Genomic DNA, 26,230 nt, shown 5'->3' with positions numbered 1-26,230 from the left:
CTTCATCCACCATCATTGCTCCCATTTATTTCATATGTCTTCTTTATACCCCTTAACTCTCTTTATCTCACCTCATGCTCCTTCTTTATTCCACATCACCCCTTATTTCATATCACCCATTCCCCCTTTTTATTCCACATCTGCTCTCCCTTTTATATCATGTCATCTCTTCTTCATTTCATATCAATCCCTCCCCTTTATTCATCTTTCTTGTGTTAATTCCAGCTTCAGATCTTCACTTGGAGCTTCCCAAATTATAGGTCCCCAAATTGTAAGTGAAAAAAAAAACCACACTGTACACCATGAATATGCTGCTGTCACAACACAGATGTTTATTAATGATGAAATGCCAGAGAAGTTTGAACAATCACAAATCTTCGAGCTCTGTGGTTGTTACCCATTGTATGAACAGTTTCTATCCCTCAATAGAATACATTCTTCACTCTAAGGACCTTAGCTGTTGTTACCCATAAATATCAGTTGTAGTTTGGATGTCATACTTAACCCATATCAGTGTTTTACCAGAGCAAGTCCCGCAAATTTGTACCGTCCTGCATAGAGGATCTACAGAGACGATAAATAAGAGTGTTTGTAATCAGGTGAGTTTAACTACTTGAAACTATGTGTCTGTGCCTAACTAGTTGTTTTGCAGACATCAGGGGTGTGAACACCAGCTGTCTTTAAAACACGTTTAGGACTAAAATCTAATTGTTTTCCCTCTAACTTTTGATCCCAGAAAAGCTAGTTAGGCTTACACTTGAGGTTTCCCCGTTGGCATGTCCTGAGCAAAACTGCACAGAATTTTTTGGAGCGGCTGTTTGACGAGCCACTGGTCTAAATAATTTGAAGGGGAAAATTCTGAGGCGGTGGATTTGCTGCGGGGACAGGGCTATGAGTTGATGTGACACAATTTAGCATTAATTGTTGTCATCTGTCAGTAGGCTGACCTAACATTCTAACATACCTCTTGAGGGCCTTTCCAGTTGAGCTCTTGGGAGGAGGGTAGGAAAGTGAGGAAAAGCATGCAATCCCCTTGGGGGGAGGGAAAGCACCTCGAGATTTGTGAGCTTCTCTGGGACAGATGTTTATCACAAATGTAACATCAATTAAAGGAAGGGGCTGCTGTAGTGAGAGGAAAGCCTAGATCAGGGGTAAAAGAGAAGGCAAGGTAGCACCAAGGCGCCTGGGCATGACACAGAAATAGCTCTGCTTTTACCACCTGAAAATACCAAGCATCCCCAGTAGTGGGGCTGGCAGTGTATTTGGAATTCCCATCCTGACCCGAGCATCAGGTGGAACTCCTTCTTATCCTTAGTTCTTTATCTTCAAGACTCTTTACTGTTTCCTGTGACATTCCAGGTCTACCCCCACCCTTTTCCCCTGTCTGGCAACTTAGAGAAGGGAAAACATCTAAGGAAAGAAGCGGGTGGCAAATTTGCCCTTCTTCCCCTGGGGCACACGGGGCAGTGGGCGGTCTGCGTTGGGGGGGTTACCGGCTGCTCCTTCCTCTTTGTCAGGGGAACCAGCAGTGCTGGCAGGCACAGCAGGCTCCTCAGAGGGACCTGGAAAATAGTAACATTGTTAATCTATTAGTTTTCTAGACTTCATAATTTGCAAATAGCTCAAGACACTAAAACCTGGTTTTGAGTCTCAAATACAATACAAGGCAAAAAAGCAGAGCTGGAACTTCATTAAAATTGAGGTCTTCTTTAGAGTCTGAAATCCCATTAACTTTTGAATATTTTTCATAGGTTGGGATCTCTTCCTCATTTGAGGATTCAACATTTGGGACTTAATCAGCTGCTGGGATCTCTTCAAGATTGGGAACAACTTCTGAATCTTGGGGTTCATCGTTATTTGGGGCATTTACATTATCTGGCATTCCATAAATGACAGGGGCTTCATCATTACCTGGGATTACATCAGCGTCTGAGTCGGTATCTTCGTTGTTTGGAATTACATCAAGATAGGGAACCTCTGCAAGATCCAGATGGTCCTGGTCTTCAAAATCCGATTCGTCTTCAAAGTCATAGTTCAGGTTATCATTCAAGACCTCGTGCACATCTGGGGCTCCTTCGGGGTCTGAAATCACATGAAAATAAGGTAACTCTTCAAAGTTTGGGGTCTCCATAAGTTCTGGGATTTCATCAAGTTCTAGAATATCCTCAAGAGGAGGGAGATCATCTACATTTAAGGTATCATCACCATCCTCATCACCCATTTCCTCATCCTCACCATTATAGTCTTTATCAAACTCAAGGTTTGAACCATGTCTTATGGGATTTCAAGACCTTGAACTTTCCACAAAACAACTCACTCACTGAAATATTCAAATACTAACTCCTCACTTATAGACATAACAATCTTAGAGGATTCACCTTCCTCAAGGGCCTTATCTTCACGCAGAAACCTATCTCTCTGTAAGGGTTTGATCTTCTGCAAAGGACTGACCATTGGGAGGGGCCTGACCTTTAGAAAGGAACTGACCTTCATCAAAGGGCTGGCTCTGAGCAAGGATAGCAGCCTGGGCTTCAGCAGAGTTTTCCACTGGATCAGAAAGTAAAGCATCCTCTTCCATCTTTATGCGAGCACTCCTGAATGAGAAAAAAAAAAATGAAGTTAGTAGGTTTGCACAAATTTTGTTAATATCAAGATAGTGTGACACTATAAGCCCTATAGGTTAAACATAAGCAAGCCAGGAAGTTAAAACTACTCACTGGATCTTCCTCAGATTCCGGCGTCTGATAAAATCCAGGGCTTCAGGGCTGGACTTCCACACACGCTTAGCAACCTCCTTCTGAATATGGGGGGGCACCTGAAAGTAAAAGTAGCAATCTTAATTGCATATCCCTTTTTATTTATACTGATCTTTATTAGGTATTCAGGACTGAAGGCACTGTGATCAGCAAATGGAGGGTTTTCTAGTCTTGGTTATCCACATGAAACTCTCCCTTATTTTGTGAATGTGTGGAGTAAGTGTATTCAAAAATTCCTACTTACCTGGAAGAGGATGTCCCAGTTATCAATCATGGCACGGACAACATTGACAGATGCAACATAGTGATCAATCCCCAGTTTAGTCTTCCTGGATTCCTTGTTGGCCAACTTCCCCTTCTTCAGGAGAGCAGTTCCAAACACCAAAGCCAAGTTGGTGGAAGTCATTCGGTTACCTGGAACCTAGGTAAAAAAGTGTGATCAACCTTGAGGGGGTACTAGAAGCTATGGAAATAGATGTATAATCTTTTTATTGTTGGATTTTTCTCTCTTTACCCAGTTGACAACCATCTTATTTTCACTATCCTTTCCCACAATTTTTTACCAGCTGTCCATCAACGCCAATGGAGTCTTCACAGTTCTCAGTGATTTTATGCAGAGCCTTCAGCAGACGTTCGAGAGTATCACTGTGGCAAGGTGGCATCAGATAAACCAGAAGCTGCAGGGCAGAAACCTGATCCTTGGGCTTCAGAGCTAGAAGAAGGAAAATGGGACTGGCTCAGAGGGCTAGCCTTGGCAGCAACCTGATATCAAAAGAAAAATATTTCTGCTTCATGGCTGCTAGTGACTGGAAAAAGTACCCAGGCAACATTCTTTTGCTTCCTCACAAAACATCTGACTGAGATCAGGGTCTTTGAAAGCAGAAAGTGCCCTCCTCAACCTCAAAATTAAATCTCTATAGTCTGGGTTCTTCTTAGCCCTAAGGGCAAAGAGCTTCCAGAAGCTTAAGAGAAATTTCCAAGCAACAGATTTATAAGGGAACAGCAAGAGACACAAAAAAGCAACCGGGAGAAGGTTTTATTGATGTTTTTATTTTCATTAACAAATAATGACGGTGTAGTCTAGAAAGATATATTTCATATTTTTTTGTTCATGGGGAATCTCTAGCCTGAGCTCTTTCATTATGTTCCCCACATTTGTATGTTTTTTTTCCCTTGCTCCAACAATGGAGGGCAGAAAACTCACTTGCAGTCAGGAGGAAGGACATGTACAGATCATCAGGCAGCAGAGGGTCCTTCATCTCACGAAAAAACTCCTTGAGGAGCTCAGCCACATCATGGACATTCACACTGTCATCCAGTACAATATCCAGGCCTTTGTCAAATAACTCACGGAGCTAAATGAGGGGAAAGAAGATGTGAAATGTCTTCCTTGTCCATCATAGGCTGGATCTTGAACAGTTCTTCAAGAAATGACAGGCTTCAGTAAAGATAGTTGGCTATATAGTATATCTAAGGGTCTATAAAGAAGACCTTAGCCCCCCCCCAACACACACACACACACACACACACACACACACTGTCAATCATGACACTACCCTATGTGTATCAGAGAGCCTTTATTTTTATCTTCCTTTCCTTACCTAAAGAACAAAGATGTAAATAGAAACAGTTTACCTCAAGCACCCTCCGCAGAGAGTATTCAATGGTGAAAATCCCCACTGAGCTTAAGCCTGAAAGAAAAGACCAGAGATCATGAGCATCCTCATGACCCCTGCTCCCCAATTATGTTTCCCTTGTTCTCCCTAAGCATCTGCATCCCAGCTTTCAATGGAATTATCAGGAGAATGCTACTCAAAGCTTCCATTCCATAACTTCTTTCTCTCCTTTTCTAGAACATTCTTCCGTTTTTGTTCTTTTCTTTTTCCTTTAGTTGACTCCTCCCTTGATTTAACCATTTATGGCTTCCTTACCATGTTTCTCAATGAATTTGCAACAAGTCTCAACAATCTGAGGGATTTGTTGAGCAATTGGGTTGAGGCTCATCTTCCTCTTGGATCCCAGAAGCCGCTGTCCAATAGGCGATGAAAGCTGGGAGAGCTGCAGGATCTGCAGCAGCAGGGCTCCGTTCTCCAGTTCATCTGCGCTATCTGCAGAAACTGCACCCTGTGGGGGAAAGCCAGACTAGCTTGAAATGAAGGAGAGGGAACAACCACTGGGACACTCCTAAGTGGTTGCTGAGTGACATGCAAAACTTGACAGTTTCTCTGTGGCAAGACAAGCCCCCACACCATAAGGACACAGGCCTTGACCCCTTTCCACTGAGGGTCCATGCCTGAAACCTCTAAGACTGAACTCACTCGACGTCCACGGCGAGTGAACTCTCTAGGCAGGGTGGGCTCATTCCTCCTGCGACTGAAAAAGCGCCTCATGCGTCCAAGCATTCTTTGCACCACGTTTCCCCGACGACGACGACCAGTAGAACCGTTGATATCTTCAACCTGCATCGTGGGTGTCAGTTCACGCTGCTTGCGACGGGTAAGCTCGTTCACCAGTACCTCTTCCAGGCGGATGCCAAAGGTCTTGAGTGATGCAGCTAGGGAAAAATGAGAAATTTCAAAGACCTGCAGCACTTATATTAGGGGGAACGGCATGGGTTTATAGCACTCTTCTAAGCAATCGGTCCACAATGGATCCCACTCCCCCAGACCCGCAGCACCCCCTCCCCCGGGGAGCGGGACCCTGAAATGGTTAGGTAAAAATCACTCAGTGTCACTCAACTACCAGATGTGGCTCAAGGTTTCAACCCTGCCTACCCTACGTCTTGCCAGTGCAGGAACACCTTGTAGAAATGAGCAAGATTTCTTCAAATTCATCTGCCTGTGGCGTGTCCACAGGAAAGCTAAGGCAGGTCTGAGAGGACCAACAAAAGAGCCAGCAGCTATTCTTCCATTTCCTGATATAAACCCCTGGTGGGGGGTTCTGGGAGGGAGAGCGAAGAGTCTTCAGGGGCAATAAACATTGGACATTTCCAGTATCCAGGGCTACACTACCAGAAAGGAGGTTGCATTTTCTTTTCCAGAGAGAGAGAGAGAGAGAGAGAGAGCAGAGAGAGAGAGCACTCACCCCTGTCTTGTCCTCTCAGCATCAAAAACCACTTCTCCAGGGTGTTTGGACGGTCAGTGGGTAGAGCTATAGAAGAAGAAAAGAAAAAGACATATGCATTCACATACATAAGGAATTGAGAAGTAACTGAAACATTACATTGATATGTAGCCACGGGAGGGGGAGGGGCGCTGTGTGCAGCCCCCCCCAAAAAAAAACAATGTTCATTTTCGCCCAGCCTCAGTTTCCCTATCTGACAACAAGACTAGCCCCACCTAGCACGTGCAAGGTTCCAAGAATTTAGCCTAAGCAGTTTAATGCGCCAGACGCATCTTACTATGAACCAGTAATTGCTCAGCACACTTAAAACATAAATTAAAAAGCTCAGAGGCGCCTCCGATCATGCAACAGGCGAGGGGAGGGGCTCTGCCTGCAGCGCCACCACGGGTGAGGGTCGCCAAGTTACTGCGGAAGCGCTCACGCGCGTTTTTGCCTTTGCTCCCTTTGCTGCGGTGAGAGAATCGGCGACACCTGGCTGTGTCTCGGCGCCAAACCCCGCAGTGGTGATTGCTAGCGGGGGGTCTCCTTGCTCTTTGCTTTGCTCAGTTCAGGCTGCACCAGGGGTGCGCGCCTGACGGTCCTGGTTCCTACCCTTGCACTTCCCAGTTTAAAGGGAGCGCCCCTCGAGCAACGCGAACATCCCCCACCTCCCGTAGAGCCCGCAGCCAAATCTGTGCGCAAACCCCTGAGGTCTCCCGAAGCGCTGGAACCCTGTCCTGTGCCTGGTCCCCGCAGCCAGCAGGGCTGGGTTGCGCTCGGAGCGCACCTCCCACTGCCAAACCTCAAGCCCGCACCTCTAGCCCGCTCTTTGCCCGGATTGGCGCGTGTCTCTCTGCCTCTTTCTCGCTGTCTCTATCTCTCTCAACCGCGCAGTCTCTTCCTGTCCCGGTCCTCTTTTAGAGTGTCCCTTTGAGCCTTGGTCCCTCTTTGCCCGATTCTCCCACCACACCTGGTGAGCCCGTTTCTTCACCTGTCCTCGCTCCTACCGGGCTTACCGTTCCCTCAAAACCCCAGGCTTCGACTCAACTCAACTAATTTTACCTTCTCTGAAATTTAACAACAGTATTCAACTCCTGCCTTCCTCCGATCCCAGGACACCAGGAGACTGGTCCCGTTCTGAGAGCAGTAATGACACCCTCTTCCTCTCCTAGACTTTCAATCTGCCCCACTCCGCCCGGGGGGTCTACTCGCCCAAATGCGAGGACTCCACACTCCGGATATAGCTCACCTCTGTCCGGCTTGAATTCAGAGAGGAAATGTCTGGCCACGAGTTCGTGGTAAGCAGTCTCTTGCAGCTTCAGGCGCTCCAGCTCAGAGAGGCTGTGAATGGATACCATGTCCATGCTGCGGTCTGAGTTCTGTCCTGGGGCTCCTCCCAGGACGCTCACTAAAAAAATGAAGGCAGACAACAACAGCAAAAAGGGGATGATTATGGGACATCGTGTCCTTATTGCCTTTAGAAAAGGAATGCAGCCACCCATTCTGGAATAGGATGATTATCAAGACTGCATCATCCAACTGTCACTGACTGGACCTGGTGGAAGGAACTATAGGGAGGGGGGTAAAGAGGGAGGGAAAACTGGGAGGTGGCTTCACCCTCAAGCTGAGCTGCCTCTGTGTTGAATATTCAGGGGAAAAGAAAAGAAAACCAACTTAAAAAAAAAAAAAACAGCTCTGAGTAGATAGTCCAGAAAAGAGAGAGAGAAACTAACAAAAATTAAGGAAAATAGTTTTTAAAAAATAATAAGCAACCTTATATTTTAAAAAAAAACCCAGTTTGATACAACAATAAGACATAATATTTTCTATTAATTAATTACAACCCTGATAAAAATTTTTTCTTTTCTTTCATGATGATGCTCTAAGCTATCTGAGTTAGGTAAAAAGGAGGCATCTATCCAAGATAATGGGCACTGTAAATTTAAATAACTCTTTCAAAAGACAAGCTGGACACATGGATCTGGAGCCAAAATTTGTCCCCAGGCCTTTTGACCTAGTAATTCCCCTTCTAGGAATCTATCCTAATGAAATCTTGCTACAAACAGGAAACATCACATACAAATGAGACATCCACTAAAAAGAAATAAGGGAAGAAGGGAAAAAGGGAAGGAAGGAAGGAAGGAAGGAAGGAAGGAAGGAAAGGAGGGAAGAGGGAGGGAGGAAGGGAGGGAGAGAGAGAGAGAGAGAGAGAGAGAGAGAGAGAAAGCCCACAAACAAGATTACTTACATAGTTATGTAATAACTAGTATGAAAAAAATGCAACCATACATGTATGTTTATAAAGATGTTTTCAAGAGCAAATACAAAATACAGAAATTATGATTACTTGTATGTGAAGAAAAACATGCATAAAACACTGAAAGAAACACACCAAAATTCTAACAAATAGTCTTTAGTGGCAGGATTTTGTTTGTTGGTAGTTTTTCTCATTTTTTAAACCTGAAATACTTCATTTCTTGGGGGGAAAGTCAACTTTTATGAAAACAAACTTCATCTCCTAATTCTATACAGAATTAGCAATCACCGTGAAATTTGTCTTAATATAATGGCAAAGGTGTTTTATATGGCCTTCCTCAATAGCCATAAATGACACTGCACATCCCTCAGTCTAGACCCCACATAAGCATCTTTTATCACATCCTCTGGTACTCTTGTTCTTTCAGTGACTCATTAAAAGAAAATAATCTGTATTAAAGAGAAATCTGAATTAATTGTCTACTTTAAACCAGGTACTAAATATTCAGGGGGTGAACAAGAGAGTACTGCTCCCTTCATAAAAGATTCAATAATGCAGTGAAGGACATACACAGGTTAGCAACAGTTTGCAAAATCTTTTGGTATGTCAGCTGGCAAAGGTATAAAGAAAAAATACTGTGAGAATATACAGGAGAAAATATCTAAGTCTGCCTGGAGATGGGGGTGTGGGGGCAACGAGACAAAGACAGAGAGATAATGGCTTGTGCAAAGGAAAAAAAATGGAAGAAAGATTGTTATCTACTTAAAGCAATATGCAGAAGTTGGGAGAAGATAAATCATGAAAGGCCCTATAACACCATGTTAAAGATAGAGACTTTTTTCTCTAGGCAATAGGGCACTACTATAGGGGTTTAGGCAGGGAGTGACAGAGTCACAGCTTTACCTTTGTAAAAAAAAAAATACAGAGCCATGAAAACCCTATTTTGTGTAGAAAGCCTGAAGCAAGTAGATTAGCTAAGGGGCAAAGGGCTAGTGATGTATATCAGAGATCGTGAATGGAAATAACAAGGCTTAGGGCTAAATTACTTTTGTTTATGGCAAATTTGGAACATGGAGAACTAAGACTTTTGACAAAAACAAGCAATCCTATACAGTTTTTCTAAGCTTAACTCTCATGAAGGTTTACAAATATGTTCTATATATTATTCTTAGAGGAGCTTAAAGATCAGTAATATGGCTGTGACATATAAAACGTAGGAAAAAGGTTCATCATATAATGTAAACAAATGAGCAATGCTGTTTAAAAAGAAAATATACTTCTTGGGTTTTATCAACAAAATTCTCTTCTCCTCACATACCTTAATGGCAAGTCATAGATATAAGAAATGCTTGTTGGCTAACTGAGGCACAGCATGAGAAAGAATGAGGGCTTTTCCTGTGGCTTTCAGATGAAGCCAAGATGAAAGCCCATAGATTCTAAAATTCCTTCAACTGCAAAGCACATACCCTGAACCCAAAGTGAACAGCAAAGCTGGACTACCAAATAACCACAAATAACCATTTTAACCAAAGACATATATGCATTTAAGTGCAGTTGCATACTAAACTTCCAACAAACCCCACTTAAAATAGCAAATCTAAAATCCATCAATGAGGGTCTCATGTCAATACACAGTCTAGCTTTGGCTTAAAATCTCTAACATCACAGTCCCCCTCCCCTTAGCCCAATCCAAACATCTTTGTACCTGTCTTGGAGTTTCAGCTATTTCTTCCTGTAGCTTACCAGAGCTGTTCACCCAGAGAGCAGAGCTGCTTCTCTCCTCAAAAATACAGGATGGAAATAAATCCCTCCCCTCCACAGAAAGAAAGGTAAGAACAAACAGTGAAACCTCAAATCATCATCAGCCCAAAAAGGAGAGGGAGAGAGAGGAGGGGGGAGCTTTTGAGAGATGAGTCAGCCTAGATGCTTACAATTCCGAGGGAAATCAAAGGCCTTACAATAAACCGTTTGTCATTGCCTCCCTGCTTGAACACACAGGGCTGAACTTAACAACAGTCATAGGCTGCAGTACTGCCAACAAAATTGACTCCATCTTGCATACCTTCAACGCTCTCAGATCACCAGTAGGCCCCAAGACTACAGCAGAGCTAGGAAGGCTAAAATGCCCAAGGAGCAGCCAATGAGGAGTAGAAGAAAATATATAGGGTTCAACAGGAAGAGACAGGCATAAAACAAATTCTTTAGATTTAACCAATCTATTTGTCCTCAGGCCTGACTCTCCAAGCTGGACACAAAAGAAGGCTCACCACAGGGAACAAAATGCCAAGAGACCTCTCTTGCTTCATTGTCCTCCCCTCCTCCCTTCAGTATACTCTAGCACTAGCTTGAAATGGTTATGAGATTAAAAAGATACCAAGAAGGAAGGTGAAAGCAAACCAGCTGAATTTTGGCCTAAAATTCAAGTTATTTGCAAAAGTAATTTCTTTACACAAACAAATTCAGGGGGTAAAAAAAGTTAGAACCAAAACCAAGCTTTATTATTTCTTTGCTATATAAGCATAGGAGAACCAGTTGGTTCTGAGTCTTGGTGACCCACTCTGAAAATAGAGAAATGACATAGCTTCCATTTCCTCAGTTACATGGTAAATGACTACTGTGTATGTAATAAGTAGCACTGCTTTTTTTAAAAAATAAAAATGTAATATCAAAGATTCTTTTCAGATGGGCCCAAATCCATCTGAAACTACCAGGCTGCTAAAGTGATTACATAAAATGGGAATTGGTATCAATACATTGATCAATCTACTCTGTTCAATTTCTACTAAGTTTGAATTAAATTAGCACAGATGAAGATATCTGGGGATCCATTAGGAAAAGCTCTGTTTTCTTCACTCTTCAATTTCAAGCATTTTTAATCATCTTGCAAGAGTCAGAAAAACTAACAGCATAATTAAATATTTCAAATGCTGTTATTCTGATGAGTAAAATGCAGATATATCCACAAATGTAGTTTTCTTTCTAACCATCCGGTTTTTCCATGTTACCAGCAAAAGAACATACAATATTATTTCGATCAGCAAAGGAGTTTCGAAATGAATAAATAGCACGCAGGAGAAGCTGAACAAAGGGCAGTATTGAGCAATGCAAAGGGTTGAGCACTCTTGGGTGGCATCAAGCCTATTCTCCATGTCCTCCTGAAATGCATGGCACAGATGGAGAAACAAATTAACTTTAGAAAGGTCAACCACTTGAACATGGAGAGGACAGAAATGTTCTGAGCAAACCATAAATTCACGGCCCTCACAGTGTGGAGACCTAATGTACTCCATTGCTCCCACCAAATAAGTTAGGATTGGTCTAACTCTCACCAGTAAACATAGATGGGAAAAAAACCCACAGGGACCACGCTGACGCAGTGGTTGAAATCTCTATTAATTAGGCACCTTGTGGCATCATTAGAATTTTACTCCAAGCCACTAAAAGCTCCTTGGTGTTTGGGAAATTGATAGTGCGAGGGGCTGGGTGTCCAGAAGGTATCACATCTACATCATTCAAGTGTGTACAGGCAGTGACGCTGCATAAAGACATCCCCATTAATACATCACAACCTGGGAAAAAGATACAGGACTCTAGCTGAACACATCTGGGCACCAATTTGGTCTGCTGACACATTACCTCATTCATCTCTAGCATTAATGAGTTAGCCTTTAAGTTGTTATCCCATAACCTCCATTTCAGCAAAGGCTGCAGATGCAGTGAACAAAATGACTCATTTTAGCCTGTGCAGTGGTGATGCCCCAAGATAATTAAATCTGGGGACAGCGTTCTTCAGTCCCTGCAGTCAGCCCATCATGCCACGACAGAGGCTCATAAACTGAAGGTAGTAATGTTTAAATATCTCAAGCAAAGCCCTGGGTCTAAAATTCTCTTCCAAGAATATAATACTATGGGGATAAGAGTTAAACTTAACTATCACCTTGTCCAAAACCTCTTCTGCATTTCAGGAAACTGAGGCTCAGAGAAAAATGGGATTTTTTTTCCAAGGCAACACAGCCACTTAATAAGAGACTGGACATGAATCCATTTCTCAGTGTCAGGGCATTTTCTACTATCCCATCTACAAATTCTCTCAATAGCTGCAAGATTTTTACATTGCTAGATAATGAACTCAGAAGAATGAATACATAATAAGTCTAATTCCATAAATCCAGAGGAAATCATATAGAAGGCAGGCAGCCACCAGAATTAACAGCATCTTTGTACAATTGTCATTCCATAGAATGTAGTATGCCCTTTTTAAATTTTATGGACTAAAGAAAAAATCTCCAGCTCAAGGAGGTGAAAGGCAATCTTTATGCTCTAAATATCCCAAAGGATGGTGTAAACAAGGCAATACAATATCAAATTCAAGATATAGATTTTCTCAATGTTGTCTGCAGTATGTATCAGGGTACATAACAGTGTTGCCATCACAAGCTGTGTCATCATTTCCATCTTTTAGTTGCTATTTCTATTAAATAGTGGCAAAGGAGAGAAAAATAAGATGTTCTATAAATGGGTGGTAAAATAATAATTAATGTTTAATTTGCCTTGTGCTTCTCATTTTTTTCAAGTGCTTTCTATAAGTTCTTTATGTCTAGGCCCTGGCACACAGTAGGTGTTCAATAAGTGTTCTTTAGGTGAATCATAGGATTATAAACTCTAAGGGTTTGTGAGAATATAAAGCTCTTACAATTAAAACAGCCTATCCATGATTCATGAATAAATGAATCATGCCACTTCTTCCAACAACCCCTGGAAAGGAGGTGGGCTGGGATTATCTCCTCTTCACAGACAACAACAAACTAGAGCTCTGGAGAACTCCTGGCTTAACTAAAGTTTTACAAAAAGCATCTGAGAAGTGGGAATAAAGGTTCTCTGGTTCTCTCTGTCTCCTCTCTGTCTCTATTTCTCCCTCACTATCTCTGTCTCTCTCTGTCTCTCTGTCTCTCTGTCTCTCTGTCTCTCTGTCTCTCTCTGTCTCTCTGTCTCTCTCTCTCTCTGTCTCTCTCTCTCTCTCTCTCTCTCTCCCTCTCTCTCTCTCTCTCTCTCTCTCTCTCGTGTGCGCATGTATGTGTTTCACATTGGAAACCTGGATTTAAATGGAAGCCTTACATGTTCAAATACCAAGTGTATGACTTAGTAAAGTACCTCACTTCTGTGACTCTCAAGTCTATGTATGCCTTTATACCATAACAAACATTATATGTGTTAGGGATGCAAATCCAAAGATAAAATATGATTAAAGAATTATCTAAAGGGTATATTTGTCCCAGAGTAAGGAACTCCTCTCACTCAAAAAAGAAAAACCCTTCAAGTCATCTATGTAAGGACTGCTAGGCTGAAGTACTTTTATCTGAGTATGAATGGGATATCTTGCCCTGCTGAAGAATGCCCCTGGCCCACCTTTAAAGAGTGAAAATGGATACTCACCTACTGCCAACAGGAAGCTCACTTTTAGAGGGGAAAGGAGAGCTATGTTTCCACTGGGTCTTCCTTGATGGGAGATGCAGTATATGGGAAGATGAGGTTAGCTTGTGAAATGTAGAGAAGACTAACTGGGCCACAGAAGGAATTGAGTACCGACTATGGCTGGCTCGGCATCATGCATAAGCCAGGGCTGTTAGAGAGAGAGGGAGGGCTAGCTAAATGGAAGGCCTCAGCTCCTGCCCTTGGGATCTTATAGCCTAGTTGAAGGTCACATGAATGTCACAGGACTGAGAGGGATCATCATCCTTTTATGTTTTCCTTTACTAATTTAAATCCATTTTCTCTCCTTTGTTCCTATAAAGATTATTAAGAACTGACTATATCTCCAGGCCTACTCACACCAAATAGACCCTTCCTCAATTGGAGGCTTTTAGGACACACTGAGGATGCTCTTTCCAGTCATCCATTCTGCCTCTCTCTTCCTCCTCCCTATCTGTTCCACTTACAAAGAGCTATCTACACACTCACATCCACACACCCTTCCACAGATTTGCCCCAACACTTGTCTCCACTGTGTTGACTGTGATCGAGAGAAAGGAGAATAAATTCAATGGCGCATCACCAACCATTTGCCTTTTCCAGATCATCTCTGGCTTCTACACAGTACGCATGAGCACGAAAACAGTGATAGAGCAATCCCCCAGACCACCCAAGCAGAGGTCATGCCAAGAAAACCTGCAGAGTAAGGAAATTCTCACAGCCCAGGCTTCATTTCTGTGTGCCCCCCCCTACTCCTCTTCCCTTTGATTATATCTTCCCCAACAAGCATACAATTTTCTGCCGGTTTTCTTCTTCAAAATCCCATCTGAGGGACTGTCATAGGGAATTGGGTCTATGGGAGATATTTTTCCCTGTAGTTTTCATGAATAGGAATGACATTTTAAAACTACCATCAAATAACCATATTTCTAAAATACCAATATCAAACTATTCATTCTCTCCAAAGTAGACTGACTGCTATCTTCAAGAAGATGTTAGGCCAAAAGTCAGGAGGCCTGCTTAGTGACTACGCAGCAGGATGGCCTTGGGCAAATCAGTGAGCACCCCCAAACACAAAACATAACTGGCATAATAATTTATCATTATATTGTTTCTCTAAACAGCTTTGTAGAGAGTCTCTGACTGCAGAGCCTTTGATTATTCTAAGGAGGAAATTAATAAACTCCAGGACAGAGGGTCACAGTGCTGATACCATACCTGCTACTCAAAAGAGAGCCCCCCTCCAGTCCTCAGCAGATCCAAGGGGCCCCGAATGTGGAAAGTGAGGGTACCAAGTTGGTTTCCTTCCTTGTCTTAAGCTGGGGTCCAGCTGCAGGCTTTTGACCCCGGGAATGGGGGTTTTAGCACAAACTCTATACCCTTAAATCAAGGGGTTACTCTCAGCTGGTGGTAGCCACTGTGCAAGAAAGCAAGGCCTTCAGACAGAGTTGGGCTTCGCAGTGCTAGTCCCGCCCCTATGTAGCTCCTGGGAGCGCTTAATCTGCAAAGTTAAACCAAGACCCCCCGCAGCGCCCAAAACTACTCTCCGCTACCGCCCCCCCCCCCACCCCCGTGAGAACTGAAAAAAAAATCCGTCTTTCCTAAGAATTCTCCCTTGATGCCCTTATCCGAAAACCCTGGCAAGAAGTTTAACACTATCTGCTCTCCTTCCCCTCCCACATGTCGGACCCTCCAATGTGAGGACCCTCGCGCCACCACCCCCACCTCTTGCCACCCCACAGAGGGTCCCACTCGGGCCCCTGATGTCCAGCCCCTGTTCTACCTCTTAGCGACTCTCCTGGTCCGGCCAAGGAATAAGAGGCTGGAGACCTGCTAGTCAGCCTGGCACTGCGCCGCTGCTAGTCCTGAGAGGAGCTGCAGGCGCTGAGAGCGCTCGCCTCTGCCACTCAGATTCCCCCACCCTGTGTACAGCTTTCCGCGGTGGGGTAGGGGCTGATTCATAGCAATTTTCTACACGGCAGCCAGCTCTGTGCCTCAGGCATACCTGTTTGCTGAATTCCCTGGGCTACTCCCACTGTTTTTATATGTACCCCACAATCTTCTCTCCTCTTATTCAAAACAATTTCATCTTTAAGATTCAGCCCTGAGAGTCCCCTTTTCCCTGATCATTCTAAATGCCCTTTCTCTCCTGATCATGCTCTACAGTCTCATATTACAGATGAGGGAAAGGCAGAAGTGGCGTTCAGAAGGTTCAGAAATGTACCCCGCAAACACTAAGCTTATTAGTTCCAGGGTTAAGATGAGGGTCCACACCTCTCAGTTCCATATTCGGCACCCTACTTGGTATAACACATTTATCCCCTTCTAACTTGGTTTTTATGATCATGAAACATCCTGTGTGGACCATTTGCATGTAAGGGCTCCCCAAAGACCACCACCCTCCACACCTTGCCTTGCTTTTTCAGCTCCATGATTCTCACCTTTGTCTAAGGTCTCTGCTCTAAAAAGGTCAATTTGTTCAAAGTTCAGTGAACTAGAGAAGCAAACAGTAACAAGCTTCAAGAAGCCATCCACCCACCTGGATAGCAATAATCTCAATAACTTTTCCCCACACTACTTCCCCCACCCCATTACTATCATCTTCATCCTATCTTGATGTTTCTACATGTCTAGACACCTGGGGAAGCCACATGACCATACATCGAAAACTTCTTTCAAGACTGCCCTCTTGTAATCTGTAGCCCAGCAATCATTTCTACAAACTAACATCAGGTAACAACTTACTATTGACAGAGAATAAGGTATATCCAATATTCTCCTGTGATGCACCAAAAGCAGTATGGTGCTATGATGCAAACTATTAAATGAGAGACACTTTCAATGCACAATAGCTTCCCCTTGAAACTCACTCTCTTACTTTCTTGGGTGAAGTCAATGGCGAACAAGAGAATGTGGTTGTTTAAGGGTTAAAATAAATTGGAGAAAGTGAGAGTCCAGTATGCTAAAGACTATGTATAAGACAAGCAAGAAAGAAGGGAGAAGCAGAACTTGGGCCAAGGAGAGAAGGACAGAAAGGAAAAAGAAAATAGAGCAGCTGCCTGTTCTGGGCAGACATGGCGAGAGAAAAGGTCCAGGAAGAGTTGCCCTTACTTCCCCAAAGGTTAAGTAAGGCATGTGACTCTAAAGAATGCAGCTTAGAAGAGAGATTCAGAAGCTTAGTGGCAAATTTCTCTTCAGAAATGTGGCAGGAAGGAAAGGGATGAGAGGGCATACAGTAGATCAATGGAAACACACACACACACACACACACACACACAGAGAGAGAGAGAGAGAGAGAGAGAGAGAGAGAGAGAGAGAGAGAGAGAGAGGGAGGGAGGGAGAGAGAGAGAGAGAGAGAGCGCGTTCCTGTCATTGTGTCATTGGCTGCATGTATGTGCTGTTTGGGGTACAAGTACCACCTCCACTACTACCACGATGATCTCGAGCTCTCCCCTGAAATTAAATAAACCTTACCCCACTCAGAAGTATAATTGGAATGTTCAGGATGAGTTTTCTTTCCATTGCAGGAGAGGCTATCTTCCTCTCTTGTTGGAAATGGGCTGAGTGCTTTCCCTTTATAAGTTTTAGAGCATCAGACCAGGAGATGGAGAAAAGGAGGGAGGGAGCACTTGAGGCTGGTCCAATTGTCCCTGGCATAATCATCCTCCTTCTCATTCTCTCTCTCTCTGTCTCCCTCTCTAGAGTATTCTGCAGCCCCTCCTTCTGTCCCTGGCAGCTTTGGTCCTCTTCCTCACTGCAGTATCCTGCAGACAACTCCCCCTCTTGCTTGTGATAAGGTACTGATATTGGGCCACCTCTTTCTATTAGTGCTTGCTTTGGGTGGTACTGGGTACTGGAGTCGGTCTTGGGCAAGCTAGGCCTTCATATCACTACTGAGTTATACTCCAGTTATGGTGCTTGCCTTTTAAGGTGGAAGCTTAAGCTGGCATGACAGAAAAAGGCTAATATTTGGTGTGAAGGGTATGTTATCAGAGATGGAAAAATAATCCACTAATGTACCCAGCCACATATTAGTATTGAAAGACAGCAGGGAGGCATGGTTTGAACATGAATTCATAGGAAGCCAATTTAGGTGGCAGACTGGCAAGTTGCTGGCTTAAATTGCAATGATTGTCATGGCAACATAAATACACCAAGATGATTTGAGGTATTAAACAGCATTGATGAAGATTATGAAATTATGAAGATCACTATACCACTTTGTAAAGGAGAAAATATGTCAGAAGAGTAGGAAGTTCCTGTCGTGGGTAGACATGTCAGGTGGGAGGACCCTACCACAATCTCAAATTATCCCCACAGCAGTGAATGTTACTTGGCCTCAGTTTTCCCAACTGCAAAATAGGAGAATATATGTGTGTCCTCACAGTGCTTTGTAGAGAAGTGAGCAGACGACAGCATCAAATGCTGAGTACTTACCTCAGTACTGAAGCACCAGGGGAAAAAGGACTTGCCCAGGATCACCAAACTCTTAACAGTAGAATCAGATGGGAACCCAGCTCTTCCTCCTCACACACACCTGACCCTAGGGGGAGTGCTTTCCATTCTACTTTCTGCTCTGAGAAGAACTCCAGAACTAGCCTTAGGGACATCGATTAGGAGTTGACTCTGTGTGTATATAAATATAGTCACTCTCTCCTTTAGGCTCAGCCTCGGGGGACTGAGGCTCAGGCTCCTGTCTGATCCTCCTTCTCATCACCATTCAGGTAATCTCTCTGTCGTATCGTATCTTGGACTGATTCATTGCCACTTCAGCACCACCTCTGCTGCCCAACTCCTAGGTGGTGACTCACCCTTTGGCTGGCTAAGGCCTCTGCCCTCCAGGAAAGAGGCTTTCTCCTTAATTAATTGCAGGAGACTCAGCTGCATTGAAAAGCAAAACAAAAACACCCGTCCAATTGGACTTTGAGATTGAGGAGAGCTTTGAGGAGGAATCAAATAGCCCCTTGCCCCAAGCCACTACCCTCTATCCCCACAGTACCTGTAGTGCCACTATTCAACTCCCTCTTCTGTGTTTTCTATACTATCTTTTGAACCGCCAACTCTGTTTTATCAAGGGATTTCATCCAGGATATCTCTCTTCTGCATTACATTTGGGCTGTGTATGGCTAGCACTATGTTTGGCTCTGGCAGAATATAAAGTACCAGGAGACATCTCTAGCACTCAGTGAGTGTTGACTCCAAATTTATGAAGATCACTATACCACTTTGTAAAGGAGAAAATATGTCAGAGGAGTAGGAAGTTCCTGTCGTGGGTAGACATGTCAGGTGGGAGGACCCTACCACAATCTCAAGAACTGAAGCTATAGCCAGGAGTTTCTCATGGTTAGGGGCTAATATCATGAAGACATCCGTGCAGGCACTTCCTTTCAACACAGAGCATTGCTTGGGAAATTGAAAGTTAGCTGAACCCCTTGCTACCCTCCAACTTCCTGGCTTAGGGGCATCAGATAGTGATCAAGTCCCTCGGAACTGCCCAGATTCATGTCTCCCAAGCCCACACATCCTTACATTTTTTAATAAGGCTCCAGGAAGGAATGTGATTTTTTTTATGTCAATTCCCCGACTACCCTGCGACTTGCCAAGGTAGTCATCTACAAAGTGGCAGCATGGAAATTCGAACCACTAACCACTTGGAAACCACAGGCTTTGCACAGAACTTTATGCGATTTGGCTCTGAGTAGTGAGGGGGAAAGACCTTCTCTTCTTCCATTTCCCTCTCCTGTGGTCCATCTCCACAGAAAGAGAACACAAGCAAAAGACAGGAGCCTAAATAATCATGTCTGTGGAGAAACCTTGGAGTTTCCCCGCGAAGGCTAAGGTGCGAGAAATGTAAATCACCTCTGCCGCCCCCTGCCGCCGGTGGCTCCAGGTCCAAGGCTGCTGTGTGCGTGAAGCGCAGGGCTGAGTGCTAAGGGGGAAAAAAAGAGCTCTCCGGCTGCGTGAGAACAGACACAGGTTCCTCTAGGCTGTAAATAGCCCCGTTAGATTTGCTGACATAAAGGGGGGAGGGCAGGGTCCTACTGTGTGTCCAGCATGGAGTCAGTGATTTCTAATTGCGGCTGCCTTTTATGTAGTAAATCTGTTGCTATGCAAAAATAATGAGCTCTCCATTAAGAGAAGTCTTCGAGCTATAAGCTAGGGGTTTCCGCAAAAAGCTTCTATGCAAATCTCAACTCTTTACTTTTTGGAACCAATAAAGCCCCACACTCCGCAGCAACCCACTCTCAGGCAGAAAGAAAGAAGCAGCACACCCTGGGGGGAGGGGCAGAGGTCAAACAGATGGGACAGGGGGAGGGTCCTGGGAGGAGGAGCCTCGAGCAGGGTCGACCACAATCTGAGTCAGGGTCCTCGCTGGGTGCTCGGCGCCTGCTGGCGAAATCCCCGGACTTTCCTGTTTTCCTGGGTTCCGACTGGACCATACCTGGACCCAACTCACTGTTTTGGCCCGGGACAGAGGGGCAACACCCTCAGGTCAAAGGGAAAAGAGCCTCTGTGCCCGCTCCGCCTTGCACGCCCATCCTCCCTCCTTTCTTCCCCGCCTCCACTCCTCGCCCCCTTCTCTTCCGCCCTGAGAGAAGGAGGGGGCGGGCTGTATGTGTATGTATGTATGCATGTGTGCGCGCGCGGGTAAGGCACGTCTGTGTATGTGTTCGTGTGTGGCCGTATATGTGCGATAGGGGGTGAGGTGCATGATTTAACCCAAGTGTTTGGTGGGGTGTCTTTGCTCTGTGATATGAGGAGGCATGTGTTTCTGCTGTTGGTGTGTGCATGCTTGTAAGATGTATGATTCTGCCTGACTGTACTACAGTGCCTATGAGGGTGCGGTCTGGATGTAGGTATGTTCGATGTGTCATTCTGCCGGGTCTGTGGACCTGCTGTGGTGAATGTATGTAAATTAAGTGTGTGTGCCTGCTGAAGCTTGTGTGTATATGTATATTTTGTGTGTGTTTACACTTAGATGTGTGTCAGTGTGCTTTTACAGGTGGTGTTTGTTGTCAGGTGTAGTGTGTGCATTTGTGAGCAAGGCACATCTATAAGAGCACTAAAGTGTTTGTGTGCAAAGGTTTGTGCAGCTCAGGGTTTTATGTGTATTTTAATTGTATGTTCAAGTGTGTGGTTTGGACGTGTGTGTCCAGTTTATATGCTTGCACAGAGAATGAAATACGGTGTGTCTTGGAAGGAGATCATGGGAGTGTATGGATGCAGTGTGTAAAATCACAAGTGTATTTAAAAGAACCCAGGTGATCTTTTGCATAGTGTTTCTCTGTGTCTCTCTGTGTCTCTCTGTCTCTCTGTGTCTCTCTGTCTCTGTGTCTCTCTGTCTCTGTGTCTCTCTGTCTCTGTCCCTCTGTCTCTGTCCCTCTGTTTCTGTCTCTCTGTCTCTGTCTCTGTCTCTGTCTCTGTCTCTCTCTCTCTCTCTCTCTCTGTGTGTGTGTGTGTGTGTGTGTGTTTGTGTGTGTGTGTGTGTGTGTGTGTGTGTGTGTGTGTGTGTGTACATTGCACCAAGACTGGGACAAGGAAGAAGGTATGGGCTGGCAACCCCAGCAGGGGCGCCCGCGGGCTTGATCTCCTCGGTGGAGGTCTGCTCTTCCAACGCCATGCCTGCCAGGTCGGATGAGGCAGGGTGTGAACTTACCTGCTGCTGCTTAGAGAACGAAGAGGAAGGCTACGCAGGAGATTTGGCCAGGTAGGGTGCCTAATGCGCGGTGCAGGGGCTAGTGGGAGCAATCTGGAAAATTGTTGATCACTGACCCATGTCACCACCACCCCACCAGGAGGTCCCAGTTTGTCTCCAGCTGAGCACAACTATTTGTTCAAGGCCTGGGTGTTTCACACCTCTATGACTTTGTGTGGGCACATGCAGTTGCCTGGAAGCCCTTTCCCCCTGGGCCTAATGACAAACTCCTACTTAATATTTTTTAAGACTTAATGAAAGAATCACAAAACTTTCTCTGCTTTTTCTACCCCTCCCTCCTAGCTGAGGGCTCCCTCCTCTGAATTATCACAATTATACTCTTCATACTTCTTAGGGCATGATCATGCATAACTACAGTTATTAGCTCCTCCTCTCAAACGGAAAGGCTGCTACAGAGAACACCTGGTATATAGGAAGGATAATAATCATCCCAATACTGGTTTCATTTATCAAGCACTTTCTGTGTAGCAGGTGTAGTGCTAAGTCCCATTATATGTGCTATCTCCTTCAGTCCCCACAATGAGGCTGTGAGGAAGACAGAGGTATGATTATCAGCATTTTACACTTCACAAATCAGGCTTAGAGTAGTTAAGTCATTTTCCACAATGGCATGCAGATCCTAGGAGACAAGGCTAGTACTTGAACTCAGGTCTGCCATGCTCCCTAAAATCATTCTCCTGTAGCAGAAAGCTTAGATAAAAAGTTCTCTGATTTCCTGTGAGACAGTGAAGTCTTTGTCAAACAGTATGGTTTCCCAGGGCTTCCTTCTTCTGAGTTTCCTGACAGTACCAAGAGTACTCAGCATAAATACTTTGGCTCTCAGTTGGCTGAAGCTTTCTCCATCTAACTGCGCCTCACCACCTCCAGTTCCGGGAGCTCTCCTTAGTCTAGTGCTGAAAGAAAACCAAGAATGAGTTGTTGGGTTTTTTTTGTTTTGTTTTGTTTTTGTTTGTTTGTTTGTTCGGGTTTTTTTTTGTTTTGTTTTGTTTTGTTTTAGTTTTTCTAGTCACAGCATTGCAGAATTGAAAACTGGGAGGAATAGAGGTGAGGGATAAGGAAAGAGTGTGGGACTGTTTGTGTAGTACCCCTAACAGAAGCTGCTCTGCAGTGAATTTCAAGTAAACCAGTCCTCTCCATACCAAATTAGAGAGAAAGAGAGAGAGAGAGAGAGCGAGTGAGTGAGAGAGAGAGAGAGAGAGAGAGATAATATATAAAATAGAACCCCCGAAATAATTCCTGAATGGACCCTATTTTGTGTTATTCATGCTTGGGGGGAGGGTACTGTGCTTGCCTAACGAGGCTCATGCTGCTCTAATGCCTTCCAAGCGACTTCATCTGCGAAATTCTAATTAAAACAATACATTGCATTTGGGAGAACACATTTATGGGGGGGCATGGTGTCAGCCTAGTCAGAGCCAAAGGATGGCTGGAAGCTCTGGCTCCCAACTGAGCCCCCAGGGAACCATCCTGGACTGCTGCAAAGGGGTCAGGGAATGGAGAGAGAGGGACAATTCAGTGGTGGTGAGTCACTTTGCCACTTTTCCAGGGGGGAAAGTGAGAAGCACGATTTAAATTGCCACTGTTATTATTGTGCCCTTTCAACTGGCACAAATGAGCCTAGTGTATGGATGAAAAGCAGTAGGAACATCCATAAAGCTGCCCCCCAGCTGGGCCTGGGTCAGCACCTCATCCTGGGTGGGGTGGGGCAGGAAAAGCATTGCTTAAAGTATTAGGTACAGAGAAAGGCTTCTTTAGGAATAGAAAAAGACTAGTGATTGAAGGGCTGAGAGTCACTGGACAGAAAACACCTGAAACCTTTTATTTCACTACACGTAAATCTGTGCAAGGAGCTCAGAAAAACTCCAGTCTGTCTCAGCATCTGGTCTCAGGCACTCAGCCCCGCATGGGTCCCTCTGACACTGCAGCCCTCCCCTTCTGAAGACACCAGTCTGTTTTCTGCTTCTCCACTTCCAACCAGCTGCATCCTTCCTTTCTATAAGATTTTCCTCCTGTGTCCCATTACACACACACACACACACACACACACACACACACACACACCACTGAATTACCTGTCTAAATCCAGGCAATCAATCTACTTGCATCCACATGGACCTTTTGGCTCAATTTTCATGCCTATGAAATGGGAACAAAGTTTGAAGACGCTAATGGCTCCAGATTTGAAAGGATTTTAAGATTTCATCTTGGGCCAGAGGATATTAACATACTTTGAGACACTGTCACCCAAGACCCCTATAAATGATGAGATATGATAAGGCTGCCAGGACTATTGCCACCATCATAAAAGTATACACACTCAGACACAGACAAACACACACACACACACACACACACACACACTACACCAATTTCCTTGTATTTTTAAGCTGCTATCATGTTTGTCCTGTGTAGTATGGGAAGTGTGCCCGTACAGAATGGGGACTAGATGAAGTGTTGTAAAAACAAAAGTGCCTTAATGTCTTCAGACTGCCGTTTATCTTAAATATACAGATCTACAGGCTCAAGACAATAAAATGTGAATTGTACTAAGGAAAGAAATCTTCATTTCCCCGTGAAAATAAAGTCATTAAGCATGAGTATTTTGTCCTTCCTTTGTGAGAGCTGAGAAAAATCACAGGCATTGGACTGAGGCCGCTTTAGAGTTGTCTTCTAGCTTGGTCACACTTGGTGTGTGATCTTGGGGAAGGTTACTTCACTTCTCTAAGCCTCAGTTTCCCCACCAGCTCAGATGAGAAAAGGAGATGAATCATAGAGAGCCCCAGCCAAATACCTGACACTCATAATAAATGTTCAAGAAAAGGTTAGTTAATTCATTTCTCCATTTTCCCTCTCTCCTGTAGCACCTTAACCAGGATGTTCAGGGTGTAGCACCGGCTGACTAAGTAGACAAATTTTCTCATTACTGGTTTCTCTAAGACTCTTGAAAAATCCCCTTTCTTCTTTTAGGATGATATTTTTTTCATCAGCCAAATTCAGCCCCCAAAGAATTAAACCTTAGTCCAATTCTCACTCTGCAGTTACTTCTGGCAGTGTGACTGGGACCTGGGTTTGAGAGGTAATACTCCACAAGGCCTGAACCTTCTGTTACTTGTTCAGACTTCCCCAACTTCAGCTGCAACTCCAGCCCCTAAATAGGTGCTATTGTGAGAAGAAAAAAGAAAAAGAAAAAGAAAAAGAAAAGAAAAGAATTAGAGACTCTTTCTTGACAAGATTGCCTTATGATTTTATGGGGAGTGTGTGTGTGTGGGGGGGGGTATTTTCTACTCATCTCTACCCTAGAAATCAAGAAGAGTTCCTAAGTTCTAGCAAACTCCAAGGGTCAGAGGAAAATGGGGTTGGGGGGGTGGATCATGGCTCTCTGGGAGATATGACAGAATGGAAATTAAGTCTCTGTTGAATAGTTAATTATTTGTTCCTAGTTAAAGGAAAACTAACTCTCACCTTTGTCAAAGGTAGTGGAGCAAGACCCTATTCTGTACCCCTTCCTCCCTGATGCTATTGCCTCACTCTTAAGACCAAGGCAAGTTACTACAAGCTAAAGTTAGCCACAGTAGAGCGGAAAGTAAGATTAAGGGCTGGGAGTCCAGGTGGTGGCCTGGGTGGGTATAATTCTAGGGAGAGAACAAAACTTTGACAGATAAGAAAAGTACTGATATTCACGGAAGCCAGAGCTCTGAAAGGCCAGCCATTAGATATCTTCTTTTTTTTTTTTTTTTTAAATTTCATCCTTTCCTTTACATGGTCCCCTCCCTCACTGACCCTTGGCATTCCTCTGCAAGCTATTATCAGCAGTTCTGTGTGCATCTGAGGTGGTCCTGGAGCCTCTGCTTTGAGAGGAAAAGTGAGAGGGATAATACTTAAGAATCAGTCAAATCATACAGAGAACAGTTGGAACAGCAGTTTTGGGATAACCCCATAGAGCTACATAGGCTTCCTTATTAAGCAAGGACATACTACTGGCTGCTGGCTACTTCGTGCCCATTTGAAGAAGCAAAGTAGTTTCTTAAGAGGTGTATCTGGGAATCGGCCAAGGCTCATCAAACATCCCATCTACCACTTCTGTGCATGCATGTAAGAACAAATGATACTGCCAGAAGGACACAGAAATCATTTCCTAATGCCTTACAGCCCCAGCTCTAAGGTACTGTTTGCACCACACCTTTCCTTTAAAAATGCACCTTTTTCACAGGAAGGAATCTATAAGCAGCCAGATAGTTCAAACTCCAGAATTTGGACCCTGGGCAAGGAGCGTCACAAATGTTATCAGACTGACCACTTTGGAAATAGTTGCTGTATATCAGCACCCTTTTACTCTCACTCATATTTTTAAGTTAGGCCACAAGATATTGTAAAATTTCCTCAGTCACTATGTAATACTGAACAAATTTTCTGGCTTTTTTTTCTTTAAATTAGAAAGAATTTTGGTCTGAAGGTAAAAAGTGGTAGTTTATGCAAAGTGCCTGGTTGTTGGTAAATATTTGGAAAAGAAAAAAATCTGTATCTTCTGATACCTGAAGCATAAAAAAATCATATAATTTAACATCAGCAATAATGATTATTACTGTCATTAATAACCAAACAATGTAGCCATGTCACTTTAAGGAAGTGAAGTAACAGTAACATCACTGTATGATCAAGCCCAGAACTCCAAGCAGCTGTGCCCTTCTTCTTACCCAGCAATAAGGGACATTTCACAATCACCAAGAAGATAATGATCAGCTGCTTTGATGTAGTCATTATATTTAAACAAAAATATGAAAGAAAATATTTAGATTGAACTGTGAATAATGGAATTTAAGTTTAGTGTATAAATTGATTGCATATCATAGGTCTTTGATTAGTAATTCTATGGCCTTTTAGAATTTAGAGAATGATTTAAGGGGAAAATTGTATGCACATTTAAGAAAA

The 26,230-nt window shown here is 43.9% G+C and overlaps 1 protein-coding gene across 7 annotated transcripts in view; it reads right to left on the bottom strand.

The window, feature by feature from the left end:
* Positions 1-307: 307 nt before the first annotated feature.
* Arhgap36 (Rho GTPase activating protein 36) overlaps positions 308-26,230 on the bottom strand; it is a 51,885-nt gene continuing 25,962 nt past the window's right edge. For 2 of the 7 annotated variants that reach the window (NM_001356394.1, NM_001081123.2), the window contains exons 2-13: positions 7,108-7,266; positions 5,841-5,906; positions 5,075-5,310; positions 4,688-4,880; positions 4,392-4,447; positions 3,961-4,111; positions 3,320-3,468; positions 3,001-3,177; positions 2,718-2,815; positions 2,488-2,594; positions 1,912-2,082; positions 310-1,562 (exon numbers count right to left, since the gene is read on the bottom strand). In NM_001356394.1, coding sequence (NP_001343323.1) covers positions 1,411-1,562; positions 1,912-2,082; positions 2,488-2,594; positions 2,718-2,815; positions 3,001-3,177; positions 3,320-3,468; positions 3,961-4,111; positions 4,392-4,447; positions 4,688-4,880; positions 5,075-5,310; positions 5,841-5,906; positions 7,108-7,266 — 1,715 coding nt within the window. In that variant the 3' untranslated portion in view covers positions 310-1,410. Of the gene's footprint in view, positions 1,563-1,911; positions 2,083-2,487; positions 2,595-2,717; positions 2,816-3,000; positions 3,178-3,319; positions 3,469-3,960; positions 4,112-4,391; positions 4,448-4,687; positions 4,881-5,074; positions 5,311-5,840; positions 5,907-6,526; positions 6,648-7,107; positions 7,516-9,820; positions 9,913-15,367; positions 15,464-26,230 lie in introns of those variants that run through there. The other 5 variants (XM_006541554.4, XM_006541555.3, XM_017318633.2 and 2 more) reach the window with 5 other exon arrangements.

This window comes from Mus musculus, chromosome X (genome assembly GCF_000001635.26).
Source record: "Mus musculus strain C57BL/6J chromosome X, GRCm38.p6 C57BL/6J".
Classification (NCBI taxonomy): Eukaryota; Metazoa; Chordata; class Mammalia; order Rodentia; family Muridae; genus Mus; species Mus musculus.
Note: the sequence above shows the minus strand (reverse complement) of the source record. Positions and strands in the feature narration are given on the sequence as shown.